General features: G+C 39.2%; 1 protein-coding gene across 3 annotated transcripts in view; it reads left to right on the top strand.

Annotated features, from left to right (window-relative positions):
* The window catches only part of LOC123867557 (vacuolar protein sorting-associated protein 13), a 49,120-nt gene extending 22,705 nt beyond the window's left edge, over positions 1-26,415 (top strand). The window contains exons 29-61 of one of the 3 annotated variants that reach the window (XM_045909642.1): positions 267-410; positions 973-1,195; positions 1,863-2,009; positions 2,235-2,428; positions 2,874-3,011; positions 3,955-4,107; positions 7,136-7,222; positions 7,724-7,854; positions 8,154-8,262; positions 8,865-9,062; positions 9,471-9,627; positions 10,308-10,426; positions 10,890-11,114; positions 12,226-12,441; positions 13,717-13,770; positions 15,386-15,589; positions 15,672-15,809; positions 15,887-16,033; positions 16,582-16,730; positions 17,274-17,405; positions 17,480-17,695; positions 17,811-17,982; positions 18,363-18,585; positions 18,828-19,003; positions 19,462-19,581; positions 19,839-19,948; positions 20,132-20,327; positions 20,778-20,927; positions 21,396-21,485; positions 21,849-22,018; positions 24,802-24,928; positions 25,604-25,729; positions 26,079-26,415. In XM_045909642.1, coding sequence (XP_045765598.1) covers positions 267-410; positions 973-1,195; positions 1,863-2,009; positions 2,235-2,428; positions 2,874-3,011; positions 3,955-4,107; positions 7,136-7,222; positions 7,724-7,854; positions 8,154-8,262; positions 8,865-9,062; positions 9,471-9,627; positions 10,308-10,426; positions 10,890-11,114; positions 12,226-12,441; positions 13,717-13,770; positions 15,386-15,589; positions 15,672-15,809; positions 15,887-16,033; positions 16,582-16,730; positions 17,274-17,405; positions 17,480-17,695; positions 17,811-17,982; positions 18,363-18,585; positions 18,828-19,003; positions 19,462-19,581; positions 19,839-19,948; positions 20,132-20,327; positions 20,778-20,927; positions 21,396-21,485; positions 21,849-22,018; positions 24,802-24,928; positions 25,604-25,729; positions 26,079-26,276 — 5,139 coding nt within the window. In that variant the 3' untranslated portion in view covers positions 26,277-26,415. Of the gene's footprint in view, positions 1-266; positions 411-972; positions 1,196-1,862; positions 2,010-2,234; positions 2,429-2,873; positions 3,012-3,954; positions 4,108-7,135; positions 7,223-7,723; positions 7,855-8,153; positions 8,263-8,864; positions 9,063-9,470; positions 9,628-10,307; positions 10,427-10,889; positions 11,115-12,225; positions 12,442-13,310; positions 13,353-13,716; positions 13,771-15,385; positions 15,590-15,671; positions 15,810-15,886; positions 16,034-16,581; positions 16,731-17,273; positions 17,406-17,479; positions 17,696-17,810; positions 17,983-18,362; positions 18,586-18,827; positions 19,004-19,461; positions 19,582-19,838; positions 19,949-20,131; positions 20,328-20,777; positions 20,928-21,395; positions 21,486-21,848; positions 22,019-24,801; positions 24,929-25,603; positions 25,730-26,078 lie in introns of all 3 variants that reach the window. The other 2 variants (XM_045909643.1, XM_045909644.1) reach the window with 2 other exon arrangements.
* The last annotated feature ends 1,330 nt before the right edge of the window (positions 26,416-27,745 follow it).

Genomic DNA, 27,745 nt, shown 5'->3' with positions numbered 1-27,745 from the left:
TCGTTTGTCGGTGGTTTCCATTGCCGGTCTACTACTGAGCATGGATCTCCTCTTGGGATGAGAAGGATTTAGGTTACTTATCATTACCCATATTATAAATGCGAAAGTGTGTTTGTCTGTTAGCTTTTCACGTTTCAACAGTCGTATTGATCTTCCCATTAGACAGACATAATAGATTACTTCTTATCCCGGAAAAATAAACTTAAATCCACGCGAATGAAGTCATCAGCTAGTAAAGACTAACTTTTAACTTTGGTACTTTGTAGAGAAAAAAGGTGTCCGTGGTGTCAGCGCCTTCAGTGGCGGAGCCGAAGCTGGCGATGATGACTGTCAACATCAAGATCGAGCAGCCCGACATCATACTGGTGGAGTCGCTAGAGCAGAAGGAGTGCGATGCCCTTGTTCTCAATGTGAGTGACAACAACCCATTCTAGTTCTCTTTTTGTACTCCCTATCTTCTCTTACATATTCATCTTACTATACATAATTATTTAGTTACAGTCAAAACGCTTATCCAGTCAAAACTACTTTAAACTGAACAAAAACAGTATAATTTTGATGAACAATGTTTGATAAACCGGCAAAATCATTCCGCCGAGCGATTTAGGGATCCGTTACGATACCTTGTAGACACCGCCATACCCCTTCCAAGTTCGCCCGCTTCCAGCTTAGACTGCATCGTCATTTACCATCATGTGACTGGCAGTCAAAGGCATCATACCGAATAGCAAAATCGCTTGGCGGCACGGCTTTGCCGGGAGGGTAGTAACTAACCACGGCCGAAGCCTCCCACCAGACAAACAAACTGGTAAAGCAAGCAAGCAAAACGCACCATCATCACGTAACACAACACAACTCCTCCAAAAGAGTTGTATGTTGTACCATACAGATTTATTTTATCGGATCATACACATACATTTTTAAGTTTTAAGCAAAAAAAGTGTAAAGATGGAAAAAAATGCGTGCCAATAGATGGAGATGCGCCTTAAGCTGCGCAAGACGGAGGAGCGTATGGTAGCGGACGGCGCAGTGTCCGGGCTGCAGGTGACTGTCCGGCGCCTGGGCGCGCAGCTGTCCGCCGCGCCGCGCTTCCTGCTCGCGCCCGCGCATCTGTCGCTCGCTCTCTCGCAGCCTCCCGGACAGGGCATGCATGTGGACATCGCTCTCACGGACATCAAGATCACTGTGTCGCCGGGTTAGTCACTTCTTCTTTTCACTCTTGTCGTTACACACGTTTCACGCCAATATGTCGTTATTTCGTCAAAGTGGCTCGCTGCTGGCAAAAAGCGATGGCATCTAACGTCGAAATCTATAGAGCGCATTTTGACTTTGCGCAGACTTAAGATACGTTAAAACGAGACAGCGTTATACCACTGGCATAAATCTGTCTCGTTTTAACTGAAACTAGGCAAAGTCAAAGTGCGCTCTATGGATTTCGACCTAAAACTGCGTAAGATAGAGGAGCGTATGGTAGCGGAGGGCGCAGTGTCCGGTCTGCGGGGTCCATTGCGTCGCGCTTACTTCTCCGATTAACCTATTTTAGGACATATATTTTTAGTTAAGTTTTGTTTTTTTTTTTTTGTAAAACTAATTTCATTCGCATAAATTATGTACTGCAGTTGAGTCTACATAAATTGTTCTTCCTTTATCAATGACCTACTACTATATATTACTATACTATAGATATGTTACATTAATATTATATGGCGTATATAATTCGTGTTCGGTGATTATCACGCACGTGAATAGAAGAGATATTGGTCTACGAATGCGACACAAGTTTAAAGTATTCACTTTAGCTATGCAGGTATGATATCTACTTCTTTTATTTAATATAATAATTTTTATTGTATTTCGCACAGAAATTATCGCGTTACTGAATCGGGTACTAGCGACGGTCACAAGCAGCGAGGAAGATTGCGTCGAACAAGAGAACAAACCAATATTCTACGACCGTCTGTGGGACATTAAGCCTTTTAAACCCACCTCATACTGGTTTTTAAAGACAGGTAAGACTAAGACAGTGTGGGAAGACCTCCAGCCTCGCTGTAGAAAGAGATAGCGGTTTCGTAGAGCGTTGTCTTTGTTGTTGAGACCGACAAAACGTAACATAGGTATGAGTGACAGAGACAACACTCTGCGAATCCGAATTCTCTTTCTAAAGGTTGATGTACAATATTTCTTGCTGGCTACTGTATGTAGATATTCAATTGCTACATATGTTTTTTGTTTAGAGGAAGCCGTAGAAGCTCTCGATTTAGAAGAAACACCTGGTCAAGAGGTAGTCAAACCACCAGTGGGAGAGATATGCCTTATGTCGAGCCCATCTATAGTGTTGGCTTTGGAAATGGAGATCGGTAATGAAACAATTCCAGTACTTGTAATGCAGGCTTCATTGACTGGTCAAGTTAAGGACTGGAGTTCTGATGTAAGTATTTACTGTGGCATTTTTATTTTGGATTAACTTGGCTATTATAATTATTATTATAAATCTTGTTTATATGACTTGGTATACTTTTTAGGGTTGCATACCCGTAGGGTGTCAACGGGACCCTACACACAGCCTTCGCTGTCCGTCTGTCCGTCTGTCGTGTTTGTCAAGATAACCTATAGGGTACTTCCCGTTGACCTAGAATCATGAAATTGGGCAGGTACGTAGGTCTTATAGCACAAGTAAAGGAAAAAACCGAAAACCGTGAATTTGTGGTTACACCACAAAAAAATTAATGAACAAATAATTAATATTTTTATGCATAATAGTTTTTGATTTGTCTTGAAAAATGTTGGAAGAAATGCCTGAGTATGGAACCCTCAGTAGGCGAGTCTGACTCGCACTTGGCCGGTTTTTTTAATGTATAAATTGTTATTAACAGTTGTTTATGGAAACTACGTGGGCAATGCAAGTGTCGTACTACAACATTGGGCGTGCCATGTGGGAGCCTCTCATAGAGCCAGTAGAGGTACTGAAAGACTCCCAGTACAAACACGTACCGTGGGAGCTCAAAATGGAGGTAAGTTTAATTGAAATATACTCATTGCTAGATAATTACTTTATTTTAAGGCATAAATTTTGTACATTGTAAACTTTTTTATTGTTTAATAAGAATTATTTTTTTATTTCTTTTGGCACAAGTTGTGACACCTAATTAATAAGTTATATATTTAATAATGTGTGTGTGTATATATAGATTTAAGAATGTATTAATATTATAATTTTCTGGTGTCCTAATAAATAAATAAATATTAGTTTGTTAGGAACTGAGAAGATTTGAAATAAATCAAACTATCACACGTAATAAAGGCGAAAGTTTGTGGATATGTGTGGGTGTATGTTTGTTATTCCTTCACGCAAAAACTACTGGATGGATTTGGCTGAGGAATGATGATAGATAATATCCTAGATTAGCACATAGTCTACATAGCCCACGGGATTACGAAAAACCTAAATCCACGTGGACGAAGTCGCGGACATAAGCTAGTAGTAAATATTTTTACCAGGGAGGATAAGTAGGATGTTAATAGGAGTACTTCGGTTAGTTAATCCTTTTATATGTATCTAATAGATGTACACAGAAGCTCCCTTGATGACATGACATAATCAACCCATTGCCGGCCCACTACTGAGCACGGATCTGTTCTCAAAGTGAGAAGGGCTTAGGCCATGATCTACCATGCTGGCCCAATGCGGATTGTCAGATTTAACACACCTTTGAGTACATGGAGAACTCTCAGGCTTGCAGGTTTACTACTCACGATGTTTTTCTTCACCGTTAAAGCAAGTGATATTTAATTGCTTAAAACGCACATAACTGAAAAAATAGAGAGGTGCGTGCCCGGGATCGAACCCGCGACTTCCGATTAAGGAGTCGGACGTTCTAACCACTAGGCTATCACAGCTTCCTTGATATTTTGCCTAAAATAGGAAGTTTTAAAGGTACGAAATGTATTGTGCAGGTGGTAATGCGTCCACAAGAGAACCAGCTCTCTATCGATACTTCGGACGACGCAAACAACATACAAGCCGTGGCGCAGCGCCAGGCCAGCAAGACCATCACAGTCTCGAGCAGCGAAACATTGGAGATCACGATCACTCGCAGCGGGATGGAGGTAAAGCGTACCGATTCATAATGAGACGTTAAATTACTGCAAATTAATTCTGTGGCCTGGTGCTAATAGGGCCAATATCAATAATCATTATTTTCAGTAATGAGCGTTATAAGAATGAATCAGCATACATAGTTATTATTTTAGGTGTTATATGTAGTATGGCAAAGATATTTCACTTTTATTTGATTTATGTTTTTAAGTAGATTTATGAATTAAATTCTAATTTAAGAAAAAAATGATATTTTGGAAAATATTAACAACTTAAGCCCCTTTAGCACTGATGACAATTATTATGTTAGTTCCCAATTATGTATAAAATTAAAAAGGCCAATGTTGTTTTTCTAAGAAATTTTATTAAGGAGAGATTACAATATTTTTAATTTTCTTCATCAGAACATGACACAATATCCTCCATTTCGGGGCCAGTCTCCAAAGACTCATAAAATGGACAGCTGGATGGTTGGAGGTACTCCAGAAATGATTGCAGGTCTCTGACTTTTGGTGCAGGGAGTTTAATAGGTCTCTGATTTAGGGGCATGAGAGGTGCTATAACTGTTGCAGTATCTTCTGATTGTGAACGTGTCATATTTCGGTTTCTTTTTAAACTTAGCACTTTGAATAATTATTTACTATCATCAAATGAGTATTTGTAGTATAATACCCCTGGATCTATTTTTCTACACTGTATCCATTTTATTTTATTCACATTGACCTTTTCTTTCACTGAATTTATCTTTCGGTGTACGTATTGTGTAGTGAGTAGTTTTTGGAAGTTGTAGAACTGTGACTGTTGCATTTCTACAATTTGCCCAGTCTTTTGGTAATTCTATTTTCATTGCAGTTTTTTTTAGCTTTTTCTATAGAAGCATGTATAGTGTCTCCTTCCATATGTGTGTGGCCTGGTTCTAAAAACTTAAGGTTTTGCTTGGCGAGTTGATAGAGTTTTCTATAAAATACATGATCATAATAGCAACATAAATATTTCGATTCTGTCCTGGGCAGCTGTCACTATACATGTTAATTTCGCCTATGTTATTAGGCAGGGTGTTCAGATTGTGATATAAACAAAAAGCTATTTCTTGTCCTCCTCTACCAGCAATTGTTTCATCCCATAATAAACAATATGCATCTGCTGATGATTGTGATACTCTATAAATTGTTAAGTTCAGGGTCCATAATTGTCGCTTGTAAAAACTGAACCCTGCTGTTCAATAAGGTGTTGAAAGATAACTTAAGTATAACTTTGTCATTTACTTTAGCTTTTTCATTGTCTCTTTTTTTGTCAGCATATGAAGACTCATACAGCTATTCATTTTCATATCTTTCTGTCTCAATTTCTTGTTTCTTTTCTAAGTTAGGCTCCACTTCTAACTGCAATTTAAATTTTTTCTACTTCCATCTTACTGGCCTCGCTAATTCTTTTCTGCTTTTGGTGCCTTCCTCGCTGATCTTCAGAAAGTATTCCTACCTCTGAGTTCCTTTTTTTCTCAACAACTACTCTTACTTTTTTCAATGATAGTGATAATGTACTAAGGAACATAGTTTGACATAGTTCAGTTCTAGTTTCACTTTGATTAATGAAGAAGTATTTTCGGGTCCATTTTTTTTAAAGATTATTATTAGCCATGCTAATCATGACTAATATTCCCCTTTCCCCTCCAACTAAGCGCAAAGCTGTGTTAGGAGTAGGTACGACAATAGTGCAACGGGTGAGGTGTGAACCGCCAACCTTTCGGAATTCAGTCCGCTCCTCAACCGTTGAGCTATTGAGGCTCTCATTGGCGTCTACTCAACCCATTGACAACCTTAGTTGACTTTTTTGGAAATTCTTCAACCATTACTTTGGTCTTTTTAACATTTGGATATTAGTAAAAATATTACTGGCTTAGTGCAAAATGGACCAATGTATACATTGGTCTATTTTGCTTTGATATATATAAAGCAGCAAACTAAAATTATATCACAAAAAAGGGCTAATGTTAACTTTGATCGTTTTAGTTCTTACCCTATTACTAGGAAAGTAAAAATTAATAATTTCTTATCGGCTTAAGTATGCTTCAGCCCTTTCATCATTTTTATTTTTTTACTTAACTGTATGAAAGCGCACACTACATTGGCCTTTTTTACATAGTAACTTTTGAAAGATTGTTAATACACTAACGCCCTTTTAGCACAAAAAAATATCATACTTTTACAATAGACTGGCATTACAATCTCGTTTCATATAAAAACGTACTTTGGCCCTTTTAGTACCAGGCCACAGAATTATTCTGCTGGCGAAACTTCAAAGTCTCGATCACCGCCGTAAGCTCGCCGGCTTTTCGGTGTTTTATAGGATATACTTCTGTGAGTGTGTATAGGAAGTTTTCGATCTTGTCCCCCCTTTTCGAACCGCAAGACGTTGGGCGTGTTTCCATCCTTATGTCGTCGACATCCCATCTCCACGATAACCACGACGCACGAAACGTTGCATCATCATTTCTCATACGCATGGCTAAGGTTTGGAATGCTCTTTGCGATCGGTGTTTCCTACCAATTACAATACGGGTATCTTCAATAAAAGAGTGAATAGGCATCTTCTAGGTAAACGTGTCACATCCACATTATCACTTTCTTTGACAATCGTTTTTTTAGAACATGCTGCCTAATAAAATTGCATTTGTATTAGTACTGTAAGCGTGCCAGCTCTTGTTAACCAACCTGTTACCTTGTACCTTGGTGTACTTCATAGTTCAAGTATATAGGTGTATGGAATAACTTTTGGGATGACGTCAGGAAGAAGAAGATTTGGGCTCTAAACATTCGGTCACTTCCCTTAATGAACAAACTAAGGGCCTGTTTACCACCAGATAAACTTTATATAAATAATATAAATAAATTTGACATTTTGACAGATTTTCAGTACAAAGACTGTCACAACGACAAATTAATTGGTCAGATAAAATTTATCTGACGTTTGCTAAACAGGTTCTTAATCTAGGACAAGTAGAGGAGTAATGTTCACGTTTTCATATGCATATTTTTTCAGGTATTGACTCAACTGGGCAACTCGTTCTCGGCCGCTGTTGGGGACACTGACACATCAGTCCTCTCAAAGTCGAAGATAGACGATAGTGTGAGGAAAACTTTAATATTACTTTAAGCTTCGATCCCACATGTTAGTGAGCTAGAACACTGAGTTCAAAGTTCCGCATTTTGTGTTCACTGTAATGTATCCGATAGATCGTCAGTTGTGCTAAACCAGATGTTCTACTCCATTGGCAGTGAGCTCGACGCATAGGCCTGGTCCAGATATATATAATTCGTCCGACCGCATGTACGCCGCTCTGATACGATACGCGAACCAGCTTGTTCCATATCCACTCGGTTTTACCATCAAAGGCGATACGGATACGATTCGAGAGATAAATACAGGACTGGATAATTTGATACGGCGATCATAACATTAGATATGAAGTAATCTGAAAGGAGGCCACAATGAAATACGACGAATGACACAGTGTTACGGATACAGTGGTCGGATCGGATCCGACCAAATGATACATATCTGGACCCGCCTTTACAATTTATTCGTTCTATTAATTCATTTACCTACCTTTTGTTATATCAATTTCAGAAACCTGATAAAAAGTTTTTGGGTGCGCCGTATGTGTTTCACAACTGTACCGGGCTCACGGTCAAGCTGTCACTTGTGAATAACAAAGATTTCTCCGTCTTCCTCACTGATGATATTGACTCCGATTTCAAGTATGTAATACTGAAACTAGTACCCCTAGAACGAGTTTTAACACCTCGAAAACTTTGACTTTATCGAGAATGTCTATATATAATACATGTCTATAACATTTGGACTTTGCATATTTCAAAGTTGTATATCTTTACTTGTGATTTTTATGTCACAAACTTTCCTTAGAGGCGCTAGGGGAGATATAGAAGAACTTGACATTGAATTTAGTTTTTGAATACAGAAACTCGTTTTAGGTGTACTGAAACTAATTTATTGATTTTGAAATTATTGGTTTCAAATATTATGAGTTTGTTTGCAGAGAAGTCGTATTAGAGCCTAGCGCTTCTGTTCCCTTGCAACTGAAGCACGGCGGACTTAACATCATGAAGCTAAATGAACCTCCACCACCCCTTAAACTAAACGTTAAGGTAAATATTTATAATCTAGAGTTCCGATGAATTTCATTTTATAAGGTTACCATCTCTCAACCACTGCTAACATTATGCCATTTTTTACACAACAAACTTAGATTTTTTTGTAGAAGTTGATACTTTACCAACCGAATACTAAAATGTATGTCAGTCTTAGTACAGACAACAAACAGTTGGTAGTTAAGAAACTCTTTAATACTAATACACATTTTGGTACTCTTGGATTTGAATAACGAAACCGAACAATAGGAGTCAATCGTCGACCCGTGTAAATAAATACACGAGACGTTGGGAGTTTCAAGGTGCTGGAATTTCGGTCATGCATCGGGAAGTGCAGTGATAACCTCTTTTAACAGGCGGTCCAGGCCGTCCAGGCAATATCAAACCAGTCGTAGGGAGCTACTAGACGCAATCGGCAAAAGGCTCTTCTTGTCTGTGGGCTGGTTTCCGCACTTAAACGTTTCCGTCTGTTGTCGGCACGGTGGCCGATTGCCGGCAAGGCGCGGTCTTTCATCGGATTTAGATGACAACATAAATCCCATTTTTTCTTCTTTGGAATATAAGCGTGTGGAAGCTTTATTGGATTTTTATCAACACAGATCATGGAAATGGACGAAGAAATCACGATCCCCGTCGAGCGTGCGGACAAGCGCTACTTCCAGATAGGGCGGCGCCTCACGGCCGACTCGCGCTCCAAGAACGTCTCGCACGCCGCCGCCGTGGAGCCGCGCGGCCTCATCTCCGACGTCGTCATGCACGACGCGGCCCTGCACATATACCTTAGGAGCATTGTTCAGGTAACGCAGTTCAGCAGGCGAACATCTCGCACGCCGCCATAGCCGCCGTTGATATACTGACAGCAAAACCTTGGAAGAGACTCCACCAGTTTTATATAGACACCATAACACAAATCAATTTCAAATTCTCGCTCTCGCGCGCACTCTCTCTCTCCCTCCTTCGCTCTCTCAACAACAAAACCTGGAAGAGACCACCAGTTTGATATACACACCATAATACAAATTAATTTCAAATTCTCGCGCTCTCTCGCTCTCGCGCGCACTCTCTCTCTCTGCCTCCTTCACTTTTTCTCTCCCTCCTTCGCTCTCTCTCTCTCTCTCCCTCCCTCCCTTCCTCCCCTCGTGAAAATGTTATAAACATACACACAAACTTTCACCTTTATAATATTAGTGTGATAATGTAAACAGGTGTCAAACACGCTGTCGGTGGCGGTGTCGGTATACTACATGACGCTGAGCGGCAACGAGGTGCGGCTGCTGGGCGACGTGGCGCCGGGGGACATCCTCCGGCTGCCGCTGCAGGCTGTGCACACTCCCACTGCGGAGATATTTTTCTCTGTCGAAGGTACTTTTTTTTTTGTTCTTAAATGGATTTACGGATCTGGGGTCTATGGCCTTATTGAGCCTAATCTAAATTCGAGAATATTTTACGGCCATATAATAATAATAAACCGGTCAAGTGCGAGTCGGACTCGCACACGAAGGGTTCCGTACCATCGTACAAGATATACCTAACACATTTATGTAGAATTCTGCAAGTAAACGGTCTGTTAAATTTTTCGTGAACATGTTTTAATTTTTTTATGCGACATAAAAAAACGACACGGTTTTCGGATTTTTTCCTTTACTTGTGCTATAAGATCTACCTAGCTGCCTAGTTTTATGATTTTAGGTTAAAGGGAAGTACCATATAGGTTTTCTTGACAGATACGACAGACGGACAAACAGACAGACAGACAGACCGACAGACAACAAAGTAATCCTATAAGGGTTCCGTTTTTCCTTTCACACATTAAAAATATACGAAATATGCTCTAAGTCAAAGAAGAGGGCAAGGTGACAGCCAGAAATAAGTGACACCTCTTTGTGGTTATAATCTTTCGTAATTAATTTTTTTATCATCATTTGTTGACAAGATCTTCATCTATCTTAATCCTTGGTCTATAGCTGCCTCCTGTAAAAGTAATAAAACTGTAATTAGCTAAAGTAATTGAGAGCTAAACGTTGCTGTATATAATTTCACAGGTTTCACAGTATCAGTGTCTCCGTTTGTATGGCGTGAACTACAACAAGAAGTGAAGTTGTCGAAATTGCTGCAATGTGATTCCAAGGACAAAAACAGTGGAGAGAAATTCTACCTCAGGGTAAGTCTATCCTTCTATAAAGATGAAATATAATATTATAAAGAGGAAAGATTTGTTTGTTTGTTTGTAATCGATAAACTCTGAAACCACTTAAGCTATATTAATAATTTTTTCATCATGTTAAAGCTACTTTTTTCAGAAGTAATATAGGCTATAATATATGCAGTCACTATTATGCTAGCATAATATTCATTAGCTTTTTTACTTCGTATTATCTTGGCAGTTCGTTCGAACAGACATGTGTGTCGGTTGGTGTTTTAGGCATTCAAGAATATTGAATAATTTAATAAGAAATTAAACGAAATTTATATTGAAAGGACAGAATCTCGTGCTATCTTTTTCTGCTGGGAGCATTATGAAAGGGATAGCAATATATTTGCAGTTGAGACCTATCATTTTAGTTAAGAGATTGTGTACAGCTGAATTAGCCTCAATGTATCGCATTAATGTTTTATTCTTTCAGGCTGTAGGTACGATGGAGCAAGTTTTCTTCGAGCATTCGAATCGACACACATTCGCCTCTTCCTGCTACGACATAGTTCTGAAGCCGGCCGTGAAGCTTCAGAACTGCTTACCGGTCCCCGTTATTGTATCTCAACTGGGCCTGCGGCGGACGCAAGTCTTCGAGCCGGGAGAGATGTTCCATCTGTCACACCTCTCACCCAATAGAGCTTCAATCGTCATTATGGTAAGATCTCTCTTAAACTGCAATTCACATGAAAATTCATGAAAAAGTAAGACAAATTAATGAGTAGAAAAGGCGTAATTCTTAACTCAGCCGTAAAGTTACAGAACTGCTTAGTTTAGATATTCCATCTGTTGCCCAATAGAGTTTCAATCGTCATTATGGTAAGATCTCTCTCAAACTGCAATTCACATGAAAATTCATGAAAAAGTAGCACAAATTAATAAGTAGAAAAGGCGTAATTCGTAACTCAGCCGTAAAGTTACAGGACTGCTTAGATGTTCCATCTGTTGCCCAATAGAGCTTCAATCGTCATTATGGTAAGATCTCCCTCTGACACCGCCTTCGTGAAAAAACAGGACAAGGTAATAAGTAGAAAAGGCGTAATTCTTAACTCGGCCGTAAAGCTATAGAACTGCTTATCGGTGCATTTCGTATCTCAACTGAGCCTGCGACGGACGCAACTCTTTGAACCGAGAGAGATGTTCCAGGTGTTGCATCTTTCACCCAATAGATAGAGCTTCCATCTTTATTATGGAAAGATCTCCGGACTCACTCAAATCACAAATTTTGAGAAACGACTTGTATGAAAAAGCAAGACAAGGTAGAAAATGCGTAACTCTCAAATCGGGCATTAGGCTTCAGAACTGCTTAGCGGTGCCCTTCATTGTGAGTTATTTGGGCCTGCGACAAACACAACTTTTCGAGCGGGGAAAGATGTTCGTATCATATCGTTCGCATCTGTCGTATCTCTCCCAATAGAGCTTCGATCGGCACCCTTCAAACCGTAAACGCTCAATACTATTTATTCTGATTGAAAATGCATCATTCACTCTCAAATCAAATAACTTAGCCATATAAGATTCAAATCAATCAATCAATCAGCCTATTTGCGTCCAGTGCTGGACGTAAGCCACCACACACGATCCTCCGTCTTCTTCATCCAACCACTTGCCACTACCTTCTACGCGTTCAAAAGATCGTCCATCCAGCGGGTTGGAGGTCGTCTTACACTGCGCTAGCTGGTACTCGGTCTGCCCCAACGGCCATGGGTTGCCGAATAATATCCATCAGCAAATTTTTATTATATGCATTGCCTTGTTTCTATTTATAGGTTCAGAACTACCTGGATAAATGCTGGGTATGCACCAAGAACCTACCGGATGAACTCGAAGAGCTGTCAGTGTGGTCGTTCGAGTCACACGACAGCCCGTCCTTGATGACGCTAGAGCTGGGCATGCACAGTGCGGACGTGGAGGGCACACAGATGTTGTCCCTTTACTGTCCATTCTGGATGCTTAACAAGACCGGCTTTACGCTCTGCTATAGGGTAAGTCTATAAGTAAGGTTTATAGAACACAGTTTTGTTACCATGCAATACTTGCTTTGTTTCACTTTAAATTAAATCTTACGCGTACGGGGATTTGTTTGCGTGCGACACGCATGCGGGTAGATTGCTGCTACGCGCATGCGTGTCAAACACAAGCTGACGCGGTGTTTACATACATTTAGGTAAAACGACTCCTACGAGCTTACTTCAAAACATGACAGCCCGTTACCAGTCTATTGAAGTCATTGCAGATAAATGACAAATAACTGAAGGTGCAGTGTAGTTAAAGGTTGTGAATAGTATGGTGTGTGATAAAGGGTATTTTTATATCAATATTGAACTTATACATAGAATAAAAGTGACTAACGATATCGAAAACCCATTTTTAGTTTTTCTGCGAGTATCGGTGGCCATACACGTGCAGCAGTCATCAATGACCACTGACCTCTACTAATACAATTACGCTGGACTTGCGATTGCCGACCTGTTTTGTAAGCAACTTGATTTTTGCCGTTTTGACGCTGATAGCAGCAATGAGCGACATCTGTCAACATAAGGTCAACACAAAGATCATTATGATCAACTGCCGATACTGCACCCGTATGGCCGCTCTGACGTAAATAATAATATCTTGTTCTATACCATCAAAATTGTCTATACCGTAATTATTTTTAGACTATATTAAAAAAACTAAATTGGTTTTATTTAGGATTCCATTTAGAATTGCTACAGGTTGTGTAATTTCTATGTATAATTAAATATCTCGCACTTGGCCGGTTTTTTTTTATGATGGTATAGATAGTAGATTATTGTGATTCTCCATATTATATTCTAGTCTTTTGAATTCAAATAGCATAACATACTTGCAGAAATCAAAGAAACCAGAAAAAGATTCCAGTACACCCAACAAGGTACCTTTACGATGGATATCACGTTTAGATACACTATTATTAGTGCCTTTTATTTTTTGGCCGGCATTCTTTCTATTTATTTTCTGTATAAACTAATTGGCTTATATAACTAAAATTTAACAACCATTCGAAATACTGCATTATTTGTTACAGTTTTTTTTTTGGTTTCGAATTTATTTGTTACTGGTGTATCATCATTCTTAACTCATTTACGTAAACATAGTTAATATATAAGCTTAGTATAAATTATACAAATGTTCATCAGTAGCCAGAAGGAGCCTATATAATATTCTAGTTTGCGTAATTTAGATTCAGAATATCGGAATCATAGCATTTATATTAGTGTACCCATATATCATTGCAGATAAAACATTCTCGTTGCAGTAAATTTATTAGACGCCATACTTCGTGTTTGGCGGTGAGTGCAAACACATTATAGTACGCACAGATGATGGGGATTAATTTAACTAGAATCGGGTATCCACAGCCTTTTGCACAGAAATGTTTATGTTGGGCATATTTAGCTTCAGTCTCATCTGTACACGACGAAAAAGTTCAAGAGATTTCCTTTGGTAGGATTGATCCCTAGGTCCCAAAAAAGGATTTAATAGGTAATTGGAGCCATTGAGATGTAAATGAAGATCGGTGGAAGACCCACAGTCTGATCTTTGATACCTACCTTAGTTAAGCTATTAGGCCAAGTTTGGTATCATTTTCGAATAAATAAAGGCTGCTAAATACTATCTACTATCACTATGTCAAAAAAAAAATTGTTGAATTACTGAATGAGCTATGAGTTTTTTCTTTTACACAATACATCAGAAAAACAGAAAACTGTCATTTTACCACTTTTTGCAATGCTGTATTCATTTATAATTCCATAAAGGAATACAGATTTGCATTGCAGCAAACTTGGTCTAGCTGCTTAACCGATGTTCAAAATCAGACTGAGGGCTGATTTTTCAGGGGAAACCTCAAAAATTTACATCAAAAATCTTGATGGTCCTGAGTTCTAAAGAGGACTAACTACCAAAGGAAATATCTTGTTCAAGAAACGCGTATTAAGTGTCTTACGGCTGGGACTACGAGAGCTGTGTTACAATTAAATTGTGGCGATGTTATTTTGTTGTCAAATTAGGGGCATGCATCTGGAGCCGTGATCTTTCTCAAAATCCGACAAGCTTTGTTAACACATCATATACTTCAATCATGTCTATGTAACTGCACGTGATGCATGGATATAGTAATTTTTGTTATGTTGGGAGCTTATTCTTTAAACAAAGTTGAAAATGTTGTACATTTTTTAGTCAAAAGCGATAATAATATGGAGTATTTTAAATCTAAGAGATAAGATAATATCAAGATAAACATTTTCAAAAAGTTGCCGTAACACTGAGGTGATAGGCGCTTTTTCTTTGCTTGTGGCTTATAAGGGTTATAATTGTTTTAACTTTTACTTAAAATGTCTTTTAAAATTACTATACCAGAATGGTACATAGATCACCATCATTGTACTAATAAGGAGGTCACCAAGTTAAATATTTAATGTATTTAATATTACACTTTTAACAACAAATTAATTATCAATATATAATCTATACTTCCTTCCATACTAATAGTATCAAAAAAAATGCGAAGCTAGATCTTCGCGGCCCATCCGTTTAACAGATTTTGACGTTTAGTACATTGATGGCTTGCATCCCGGGAACGGACGTAGGCTACTTTTTGTCCGGGATAATCAATGAGTTTCCAGGGGATTTTCAAAACCCAAATCCATCCACGTGGATGAAGTCGCGAGCGTCATCTATTTTGTGCACAGATAGCTTGCATCCTGGAGATGGGCATAGGATACATTTTATTCTGGAAAATCCGGAATTCTGGAAAAAAATCTGAACTGAATTCTGGAAAGTTGCCAAGGCATTTAAAAATAAATATAAATCCACGTGGATAAAGTTGTGGATCTAGTTTTGTATAATATTTCTATGGCCCGTTGGTGTGTTATAATAAAATTATTGTATTTGATTCAATTGTAGAATGTTGACGAAACCGGCAACGTTATCTTCCATCCGAAAGACTACAAAGAACCGATACTATTTTCATTCCGTGCAAAGAATTTCTTCGGGAAGAAGAAGGCTGCGATCAGAGTCGAATTCGGAGAGTGGTCGGATAAGTTTTCATTGGACGTTCCCGGAAGTTCAGGAGTCGTTACGTGCAAGAATGAGGGTAGAACTTATCAGGTTATACCAGAAACAATTTATTTAACTTTTTATTTATTTTTGGTTCCACTATGACAATAATTATGCTATATTAACCTTTTAGGTGGCAGTGACGAATCAATTGACATTCAACAGTTTAACGAAAATGGTTATATTTACGCCGTTCTTCCTCATCATTAATGAATGCCCATTTCCGATTCAGTACCAAGAGTTTAACAGATCTGGAGATCCTTGGCAAGAGGTAAGGATTTTTTTTAATTTTTTTTTATCATAATAGGTTGAATTTTTAGGCCTTACAATTTTTTTTGTTTTGTTTAGGTTGAGCAAAACTCAAGTGCACCACTTTGGCCCGTTGTGGAAAAAGAGGACAAATTGTTGCTGCTGAGAGTGTCCGGCTCCACAGAAATAGCAGCACCCTTTCTCTACACTGAGCAACATTGTGTTTGCCTGAAGCTTAATAACGAGGTAAGATGCTCATGTTTCTTAACAACTAAATAAATTGAGTAACCGTGTGTTTATTTCATTGCAGACCTGATTTGTTCGTATCTCCATAACTTATAAAGTTTCGGCATCGATTGCAGTTATTAACCCCTGCCGCCTATATCATAGCACTTTGACAAATTCCTCTAATCTAATTTAAATGCGACGTCACTGTTTGAATTGCGTCAAAATCTGTGAAAGTGTCCGTTACTGATAGTGCTCAGATGCATGTCACACAAAATTCGATAAATTCACAAAAGTAAATAGTAAACTGGCTACTTTTGATTTCGTTGCAATTAAATTTAAACATTTTGTTAAGATTAATTTCCCAAAATTAAGGATAAAGAAAATAAAGGAAAAACTAGTCCGACAAGGCTCCTTTGCCACTTGAGTGAGGGCGCAGTTGTCGCTTTACAGCGAATTATCAACACGTGCACTTCTCTAGATGGCGGATTTAGTTCTGATTTTGGCCACGCACCAAAAGAGCTTTGTCGGACTGTATGTTACGATGTGATCGTTTTGTATGTCCGCAGTATGGCGGCTTGCACGTGGAGGTGCAGCTCAGCGAAGGCGGCACGTACGTGACGGTGCGTCAGTACCGCGACGGCCACGCGCCCGCGCTGCTCGTCAACTACACGCAGCACAGCATCACCGTTTACGAGAAAGAAAACGTTAACGTCCGGTACATAGCTATTAGCGTAAAAATTCACTATTCAGATTATAAATTCGTAACTGCATACCCTTTTTCTCAGAAAAGGATCGAGGTATCAAGTTAAAATTTATACTGAATATTAAACTCAATAACTTATTTAATTGAATAAATGATACAGTTATTTGAAGCGTGTTTTTATATAAAAAGTAGCATCAACAAAACTTATACCTATAAGTTACAGGGTAATTTCCGTTGAACTATACAATGAAAACTCTTGTTTCATAAGTAAAGGAAATAATTCGAAAATTATAGTCTCAAATCGCGTCTAGAAATCTTAGGCACAAAACTGATATTTCTAAGCATTAGATCTTTTGAAAGCTTATAAACTGCGCAGTCGGCAAAGAGGTGCTTTATTATGTTGTATGGCGCAGGTTTCAATCCCTGGGCGTATCTTTCCAAGGTTCGGAATTCTTACTCGCACTTAGCCGGTTATTTGTTTCTCCCTCTGATTAATAAATTATTGTTCTCGTTTCATTAGTTGTTTCAGCTTTTTCATGTCATTTTATTTTACAGAAAATTACCTTCCATGAACCAAATGTTGTACACTTGGGAAAATCCTGCGGGTCCACGAATACTTTTGTTTGAAGGACACAAGCGTAAGGAGATTGAGAATGACCTGAGAAAAGATGGTATCGGAGATTTTATGTAAGTGCTGTTAACAGAAAAATACCTACGACAAAAATAACGAATTGTCTTTTGATGGTTACTTTATCTTGTAGGATTAACGAAACTCAACGTTTATGGTGGGTGTCCTTCCTGGACGGACTTCAACGAGTGATTCTTTTCACCGATGATCCAATTCTAGCGAGCGGAGCGCATACTATTGGCGAGGCAGAACCCATACATACTGAGTTTGTTCTGGCCATGCACGGACTTGGACTTTCCCTCGTTAACGATCCTGAACTCACAGAGATTCTATATGTCAGCATATCTAAGTATGTATTCATCCTGTAAATACTGTAAAGTTTTTTCAACCAAACAAACTCTTTGTCAATTGGTGCTTAATTCATTTTGTTTCATTTTTTACAATTTTAATTTAACATATTACAGTTCGGGTATAATATGGGAACAGTGCAAAGTAGGTTCCCGACGATACAAAATAATTGAAGGACTAAAGGCGATGCAGATCGAAGAAGCATATCAGAAATACCAAGCTGAGAAAATGGTTTCCGATAGCGATAGTGAGGTGTCACCACGCGTTAAAATTGATGACAAGACCGAGGTATGCCATGTACTCGTATATAGAGAGATGTATGTGTATGTTTTGCCGATATTAATAAATAGCAATCTTGAGGTTTGACCTTGGTGTTATCATAATTAGTAGTAGACCATTATATAATATGCCCCCTTTTTACATTTTGTGTACCCCGTCCTGCTGGAATAAGTGATGTAAATAATTAAAGGTTTTTTAAAATATCAAGATGTATTTCCGCACGAGCGTCTGATCCGACGCACGCACTCGCCGGATACGTGTGCGGCATATTATGCGTTTTTCTGTTTTGTGTCGTGCCAGAAAATGCGTCAGATTTTTTCTGTCAGTATGTATTAATGATTTGAAAAAACAGCATGTTGTCCTTAATGTATATGATTTTCAACATTCAGGTGGATTTCGCTATAATGAGCATAATCCGTCCGCACGAGCGTATGATCCGGCGCACGCACTCGCCGGGCGTGTGGGCGGTGCTAGGGCTGACCGCGCACTCGCGGCGCCTGCACGCGCGCCTGTACCGCCTGCAGGTGGACCAGCAACTGCCGCTGCCCACCTTCCCCGTCATGCTGGCGCCCGTGCCGCCGCCCAAGTCCGTCGCCAACGATGACCCCGCCGGTATGTTTACTGACGATCTGATAAAGGAGGGACGGAACTCCTTAACTGGCAACAGCTATTTACTCTTATTCCATACAATTGTTTAGTCAACGGTCTGTTTCTCTAGTATTAGTAGAAGTATAGGTAGTTAGACGCGAATCCAAGTCACTTTTTTATTTGAAAAATATTTGAAGTGAGTTTCTTGTTCATTAAATTCCAGTGTTTGTTTTAAAAATATACCTATGAATAGAATGTATGAACAGGTACGAAGCCGTTCATCGAGGTGTCGATCGTGGAGCGCATGATGGAGCACAGCGCGGTGCGGCAGTACAAGTACTACAAGCTGCTGGTGCAGGAGTTCCACGTCAAGCTGGACATGGGGCTCGTCAACGCGCTCATGGGCATGTTCCCGCAGCGCGTGCCCACCGAGCAGGAAGCTGTAAGACCACGCCCGATCATTCTTTACGAACACAAGGAACAACAAGCTTAATCTGCTGTCCGTCGTCCCACGTGGAGTCTACATCTGCTGACGATGCATATCGCATGTCGTTCACGTTGTACCACACAGGTTCGTCCGTTTTGGCAGATTATAGTGAATTAGCTTGTGGTTCCTTGTGTAATGGAACTCCGCAAAGTAACGCTTGCTTCCATTTATTATTATCTATTATTTACGAACCTGTCGATCTTTACTTATCGATGTCCCCGGCATAGTGATCGGGAGATTTAAGGAACTTTTACAAATAAGTCGCATAGTTTTCGCATGGCCCATAATATGTCGAAATTGGTTTGTCAACACTGTGTGAGGCTGCACCAGGATACACTTTTGACGCTGAGGTTTTGTAACGGCTGAGCGTTTGTCATTTTTGTGCTTTTTTTTGAAACAATTTTTCTTTACAGTTGGATGCCTTCCGACTCGATATCGAAAAAGCAAGACAACCATTAGAAGCTCTAGCAGCAATGGGCGCTGCTTCGGATATGAAAAACTTCTATGACAATTTACATCTGTCCCCACTGAAAGTATGTATCACCGACTATAAAATTGCGTTACCACCCTTAGATTGAATGTTGTTTACTTATCATAAAACTACAAGATTTATTTATGTTTACAAGAACTATATGCTATAGTCGTAAAATTCTGAGCCTTAGTGAAATTTTGATTTCTTGAAGTTGCTGTCACTCTTATGGTCATAGAAGTATGGTCTTTACCTATCATATTTACGTAAAAATTGAATTAATTTTGTTAAATATTTATCCTTGCTGTCATTATTTACTAGGTTCACGTGTCATTTTCATTGGGCGGAGCGACCCAACTACCTACATTCGTAGGCACTGTACTTCAGAGTATAGGCGTTACGTTGACTGATATGAACGATGTTGTATTCAAGTGAGTATTTCCTCAACGTTCTATTTCCCCTATCTATTTCCGTAGGGAAAATTATGAAAGTACTTCTTTTCAAATAAATAAAGTATTATTCTGGAATTTATGTGATTTTTTTATATATATGATACACAACCGAGTAATAAATGTAGTAATTTTTCTATTACTGATGCTACTTTTGTCCCATAGGCTGTCATATTATGAAAGGAATTACGAGTTCTTGTCCCAAAAGGAATTGATCGCTCAAGTACAGAGTCACTACACGGGGCAAGCGTTGAAACAGCTATATGTGCTCGTGCTCGGCCTCGACGTGATCGGCAACCCGTACGGGCTGGTTGTTGGACTGAAGAAGGGGGTTGAAGATCTCTTTTATGAACCGTTCCAGGTTAGTGTGGATATTTTAAAAGCTGTGATAGCCTAGTGTTTAAGACGTCTACCTCCTGATCGGGGATCGGAGGTTCGCATCTGTTAATTTTTGGAGGTATGTGCGTTTTAATGAAATATCACTTGTTTTAACAATGAAGGAAAACATCGTGAGGAAACCTGCATGAGAGTTCTTCATAATATTCTCAAAGGTGTGTGAAGTCTACCAATCCGCAATTAGGTTTAGGTTAATAATAATCCAATACGAACTCTTTAATTGTCTGGGAGAAAAGATAACCTTTATCCTTCCCCGGAATGCAAGCTATCTCTGTACCAAATTCTGTCGAAATTCAAAAGATGAGCTGTGAAAAGATAGTAGATAAAGAGACGCACGTTCATGTCTATAATATTAGTAAGAATGGATTCTGTGGCTAGGATTGCTTGATTGAAAATGTGCGTATGTGTGACGTAGGGCGCGATCCAAGGGCCTGGCGAGTTCGCGGAAGGTTTAATGCTGGGCGTCCGCTCGCTGGTGGGACACACGGTGGGCGGCGCGGCAGGCGCGGTGTCGCGCATCACCGGCGCCATGGGACACGGCCTCGCTGCACTGTCGCTGGACAAGGTGAGCTTTGTTTTTTTTTTTAATTTACAGACTAACGCGTGGCTGCAATCAGACCTGCTAGCAAGTGATGACGCAGCCTAAGATGGAGCACGCTTGCCTAGAAGTTGCCTTATTCACTCTTGACTTGTGCAACTTTTTAGCAACTTAAACTCAGCTTGTTTTTCTCATACGATTGAAATTGTTATAATGAAAATATATGACCCTGCATTAGTAGCCACTCGACAAGCAGCGGCTTTCACCGCCATTCGCTGCACTGTGATTATTCGACGCGCTTGGTCTGCGCTGGCCCTTCGTCTATTTTGACGGCGTTTTAGCTCCATTCCTTTCTTTGCCATTACAAACGTAATTATATTCTTAGTAAAATATTCTAGTCGCTATTGTGGTGCAAAAAATTAAAAGTATTACATTACATTACATACATTTATTGACATCATAATTTTTATGGACATTATTATTATTTCGATACAGGATTACCAGCGGCGTCGGAGGGATAACATCAACAAACCACCGGCTAACTTGCAGGAAGGTCTCGCCAGAAGTGGAAAGGGACTTGTAATGGTATGATTTTTTATTTTTATTTTGACAGTTTAATTTTGCTTATTTATGATATTTGCATTTACTACAAACCTATCAGGGCTTTTAGTGTAGTGTGATTACAAGTTATAAAACTTCACACGGGATTTGTCAAATCCGTTTGTTCGTCTATACCTGAAATTTCTGAATTTAATAAATGATTCTAACGTAATAACATCACGTTAATGCCTTTAAAAGTTCGGAGTTGTACATGGCCGATATTATCCATCCATAATATTCAGATGATAAAAATAAGTGGCAAAATTGAAATCTTTGCTGAATTTTAATTGAAAGATGCAACTTTTGCAAGCCTTGACTAATGATAAAACTGACTTGTGACGAACACAGGGCGTGGTGGATGGAGTGACAGGCGTGTTCACAAAGCCTTTTGAGGGCGCTCGGGACCAGGGCGTGGAAGGGTTCTTTAAAGGGCTGGGCGTGGGTGCCGTAGGGCTCGTGGCGCGACCTACGGCAGGCGTCGTTGATTTCGCTTCGGGATCGTTCGATGCCGTCAAAAGGTGATAGCAAACTGTGCATACCTGTTTTGCATGTTGCCTTGGTGCTTCCGGCCTAAACTACTTTTTGCACTTGTTTGCGTGGATGTTAAGCTGCGTATCTTCTACATTCGCGCACCAACTCTGCTTCGTACATCTGCAACTGTTCTAACGGTGATCTGTGGTTCTAATACAAGCCGCGTTTTCACGGGTTCATCTTGGTAGAACGACTTGGTCGTTAAATTTATACTCGTCCGTGTATACAATATTTCGACCAAGTCTTTCAACTTTAATTTCGATTCGACTAAAGTAAAACACTGCCTACTTTGGCGTTCGACGCATCATGTGGTCAGTCGAACGTCTACAAGTCGTTCGACTACGCCGTCCGACAAGCCATTGTTCGACTAGATTTATTAATTTTATAATTTTGCTTTTTATGGGACAGAAAATGGTCATACCTAGCCTTATTCTGGATTTGTACCAAAACAATCCCTGTCTATGTGAAAACTGATAATAATGCGGTTTATAGAAACAAGCTAGAATTTTGCGTATAATTTCTTGTAGCCTACAATTTGCATAATTTCGAAACGTGTAAACAAGTTTTAAGTAGAATGACTTACGAACTACCCAAGTTGTTCGGCACGTGAAAGCGCGGCTTTAGGACTTAATAGTCGAAACGCGCGCAGCGTCTCTGTTAGCACAGTTATAAAAACGCGGTTCAAAGTCAGTGTACGAACCAACTGGATATTCAGCTTTGACGGGCTTTTCTATTTTTCCTCTATTAGTCTATAGCATAAAGCGCTATAGATATGAATGCATATTATTATGGAATATGTTTGGTATAGTTCTTTTATATTACTTATGCTTGCTTTACTAACTAGAAAATAAAAGCTTTTATTATTACAATAGTAATTGGCGTGGTTTCTCATATTGTTTTTAAGACTTTTGAGATAAATGGTAATTTGTTCACGGGTCGGGTCATAAAGTAGTGGTCAACAAACTGAGGAGTTGCTATTTGACATAAGTCTTAATGGCAGAAAGTCTTAAATTTTGCCAAAAGCACATCGTATACAAGTATAACTTATTTCTATAACATTCGGCATGTTTAACCACAAACAAATCAATATGGAATCAAAATATGACTGATGTTTTTATCAGACTAACCAAGACAACACCAAGAGAAAAATGTACAAACGTATCGGGTTTGGCATCAAATTTATGTCTTAGTAGATATTTCGGCAGAAGAAAATAACCTGGAAAAGGTACTCCTTTAAAGAACCAGGCACGGAGGTACTGTAAATTTTTTCGTTGCGATTAGTTGGGGTTTTAGTTTTTGTACCTATTTTGTTTTGAAAGGCATGCAATGCTTTTATGCTTGTACATTGTACAACCTGCCAAAGTTAACTTGAATCTTTTCTTGAATATTGATTAATTTACTGGGTGGTTTAAGTGGAAGTAAAATAGGAAGATATGCGTGTTTTTTATTTTTATTACATAAATGAAAACTAAAAACATTACACTCCTTATTTTGGGCAGTCGTGTAAAAAGAAAACTTATTAGGTAGTACCTAAGGGAGGACGCATTCTGTTCGGGTCAAGTTAACTTTGCTGGGTTGTGGGCAGTGCACGCTACTGTCGCTTGCGCGAGTGTAGCTGCACGCGTGTGGTAGGGCGTAGTGGAGGGCGTGCGCGGCGTGGTGGCGCGGCCGCTGGCGGGCGCGCAGGCGGGCGGCGCCAGCGGCTTCGTGCGCGGCCTGGGCCACGGCGCCATCGGACTGGTCGTGCGACCGGTCGGCGGATTCGTCGACTTTACCTCCGGCCTTCTCACCTCTGTCCGAAGGTTCTCAATGAAAATCACCTTTAGAAGTAAGCTTTAGGACATGTAGGCGATACGAGTACGTAGTCATTTTGGGGTAGAGTAGAAAAAATATTTTGTTAAGGGCCGATTTTTCCATCGTCGAATAATAATTTTTACTGAGGCATAAATATGACATTTTTATAGTTCTCTATATTTTATAGAAATCTGTCGAAACATCATTTTTTTGCCAATTAATGTTTTGACGGTTGGAAATTCAGCTCTTAGTCCTAGAAATAAAACGATTGTAATTATTAATAGGTTATCGATTTAATTGATATTATGTTCCATGCTTTTTCATAAATCTGAGTTGAAATATTATGCTGGTTATAACCTACCTACCTTTGTGTTGTTTGTTGAAAATTCAAATAGATCGTATTTCCTTCTAATTTCCATAAATACCTACATGTTGCTAATTAGCTGTTGTAAAGTAATTGTCTGTTGTATATAATAATTGTTGTTACTACATAGTTGAGCTAATTTTTTTTTTTAATTTGAAGTCACATTTTCAAATAAGTAGGTAATCTAATCACGTAGGTACGACTGGTATTATATATACATTAATAATATTATCTATACTAAATACAACTATTTGCTATAAATCCGAAAGTAGACTGTTTTACATTTTTAAAAAGAAATTTACTGAACTTAGTTAATCATTTTTAATAATTTATAGGCTGGGGCCTACAATGCGCAATGCGGAGTGCAGTGTTTCCTACAAAATTTTTAGCACGGTCCTAGTACAGGCAGCGGCACCGATTGCTTTCACGAGTGCTTTATTCTTCCATTGGTGCTTAATCGATTGTTCGGTTTTACGTAATCTCTAAACTAAATTGAAAGGTTTTTTCTATGGGGAACATTGTAAAAGGGGTTGTACTACATTTAAATCTGTCAGTTTAGAGATTTTGTACATCCCAGTAAGCACCATCGTTTGTATTATGTAAATATACCAGGGCGGCGGACCTGTCGGAAGAGGTGACGAAGCGCAGGGCGGCGCGTTACCTGGCGCCCGACGCCGGCGTGCGGCCCTACTCCCGCCTGCAGGCTGAGGGCTACAAGATGCTGTTCGAGCTAGAAAAGGTAAGGTGATATGTACCAGGGCGGCATAAATAATTTGTAGAGTCAAGAAGGCGTCCCGGGAGAACGCCAAGAGCAAGTACCGAATAGGCGCTCTCCCGCGATTCGCCCCATATAACCGAGAGGTTGGTGGGGCGTGGAAGGTGGAGGGTTTTCCCTGGTACCAGGTAGGCGGACCTGTCCAAGGTTACGAAGCGTAGGGCGGCGCACTACCTGGCGTCTGACGTCGGCGTGCAGCCCTAGTTGCGCCTCCAGGCTGAGGGCTACAAGATGTTGTTTGAGCAGGAAATGGTAAGGCAATATGGACCAGGGCGGTGCTGAAGCCTCTTACTGACCCGAAGGCTAAGATGCTGTTCGAGTTGGAATTTGGAAACGTTTTAGCGGTAGATGCACCATTATCGTCAACTACTACAACTTCGTCCATGTGGATTAAGGATTTACAAATTCCCATGGGAACTTACAAGTTAGCCATTTTAATTTTCCGGCACCAAATGTCCTTCCCCGAAATGCAAGGTATCTCTTGTACCAAACGTCAAAATCGGTTAAATGGATGGGTTGTGAAAATTTAAAAGACAGACAATAGACACTGTCGTATTTATAATATTAGTATGGATGTAATTAATGGATCATATGAGATACATGAATAAATGATTATTTATTTATTTAATTCATGTTCAGGGTAAATTCGTCAGCACCGATACGTACGAGGCGCACGTGTGGGTGATCCCGGGCAAGGAGGTGGTCATGTGCACGGACAAAAGGCTGCTTTACCTCGAGAAGAATAACGTTTTCGGCGGATGGCAGGTAAAAATTATTTGAATCAATCGTTTCTTAGTAAAAAATCAATAAATAAGATCAATTATTTTGGATTTTTTTATCAATTTTTTTAGGGTTGATTTTTCATTTGTCAAAGTATTAAATCGCATTTTGACAGTTTTAGTACAAGAAATCTGTTACTTTAGACTTATAAATTATAAATAATTTATTTCCAAAAAGATTAATAACTAAGTACAATTAAATTAAATTTTTATGCCAAGTGTGAGAATTGAAGAATAAACGAACATACATACATTGTACGTGATTTGGGGGTTTGACCGCAATATTATATTAATTAAAATTAATAGGTATTCTAAAATATAAACGAATGTTACAGATCGTGTGGACGTACCTGTGGTCGGAGATACCCGAGGTGCCGACGGCGGTCGCGAAAGGCGTGTACATCCCGACCGCCAAGAGGAAGGTGCTGGGCATGTTCCCCAGCTCGGGCTCGGGCAAAGTGGTGTTCCTGTACGACGAGCAGCAGAAGCGCTTCCTGCTCGCGCAGTGCGAGCGCCTCATGCGCCCGCGTTGACACGAGCCCGTAGAAAGGATGACCGCGGCCGACTGGCTGGGGGAGTTCTTTCTACTTATATTCGATTGTCGCACCGCGCTGCTTGCTGTCGCCTATCACCTTAACATGCACCACTTGAATCCGAAAGGCTTTCGCTAAGTATTCGATCGAAGCTGCCGTGCTTGCGATATAGCCCGACTAAGCTTCTGTCGTTATAGCTCTTTTCAGACTACGCTATAATATAATAGCATAATAGTTAAAAGCACAACAATATCGCGCACCATACATTATTATGGACACGTTCACAGTTCACTGTACCATATATATTAATAATGCATGGTGCGCGATATTGTTGTGCTATTATATTATAGTGTAGTCTGAAAAGAGCTTAATGTACTAGATAAGCTGCGTGAAAAATTAACTCTCGTATAATTACACGTATTTTCTGAATAACGTTTCAACTCACGTAAAAATTGAGATTCCTACTTACTGATTACAGCTGGATGATTACAGTAAAGTAACATTTTGCATCCCAAAAGAAATATCCGGGATATGATTAGGATAATATGTACCTACTTATTTTGGGATGCGACATGTCATTGTACCGGGATCGCCACCCATGACCAATTTTTTATAATCATTATCTTAATTTTGTCTTGTAGGTTGGAACGTTTTTCAGAAAATACGTCCTTCATTAATTTCGCTATAAAAATTATTACAGGTAAGTACAAACTTAAAACGGATTTTTTTTTTATGAAGTTTTGTGTGGGGTTGCATATTTAGTACATAATTGATTGAAACATCGGTTTGAGAGCGTAATAATATATTATAATGAAAGCGTTGTATAAAATTTTCGATCCAATGCTTACCGCAGAGCGTTGAAAAGCCAATACTGTGCCATTACAAAGCGACGCGTGTGAAGAGATGCAGTTTCCCATTTTTTTGATTTGCTAGGCTTTTTTAACGCGCGATAAAAAAAGCTCTCTGGTAAACGAGGTTTCATCAGGTCAATTTCTTGCAAAAATATTATATTATTTTATATTTCTTTATTCGTATGATTTAGATGTTATTACGTGTGCTATGGATCCCGTGAAAAGAGCTTGTACAGATTATTAATTTTAAACCCACGCGTTAATAAATAATAATAAGCTACAAAATGGGAGCCCAAAAAACGTCAATTTGTTTTCTTTAAATTCAGTTCGACTACATCACTTGCTGTATTTTATTTTACGATCACAATTCGTACATAATATGCTATTATTACTTATTGAATGACCACAGTGTAAGGAGTGAGTTGTAACGGTATTATTTTACAAAATCTTTATTGTGTAAGTAAATGCAAATATTATAGTGTAGTTTTGGAAAAATCATCCTTTGTTTATGGTTTGACATAATAAATTATAGTTTACATTATTTATTGAATGACCACATTGTATGGAACGAGTTTTCTAAACGTTTCTATTTCACAAAATATTTACTGGATTAATTGC

This window comes from Maniola jurtina, chromosome 8 (genome assembly GCF_905333055.1).
Source record: "Maniola jurtina chromosome 8, ilManJurt1.1, whole genome shotgun sequence".
NCBI classification, from domain to species: domain Eukaryota; kingdom Metazoa; phylum Arthropoda; class Insecta; order Lepidoptera; family Nymphalidae; genus Maniola; species Maniola jurtina.
This window is presented reverse-complemented; position numbering and strand designations above follow the sequence as displayed.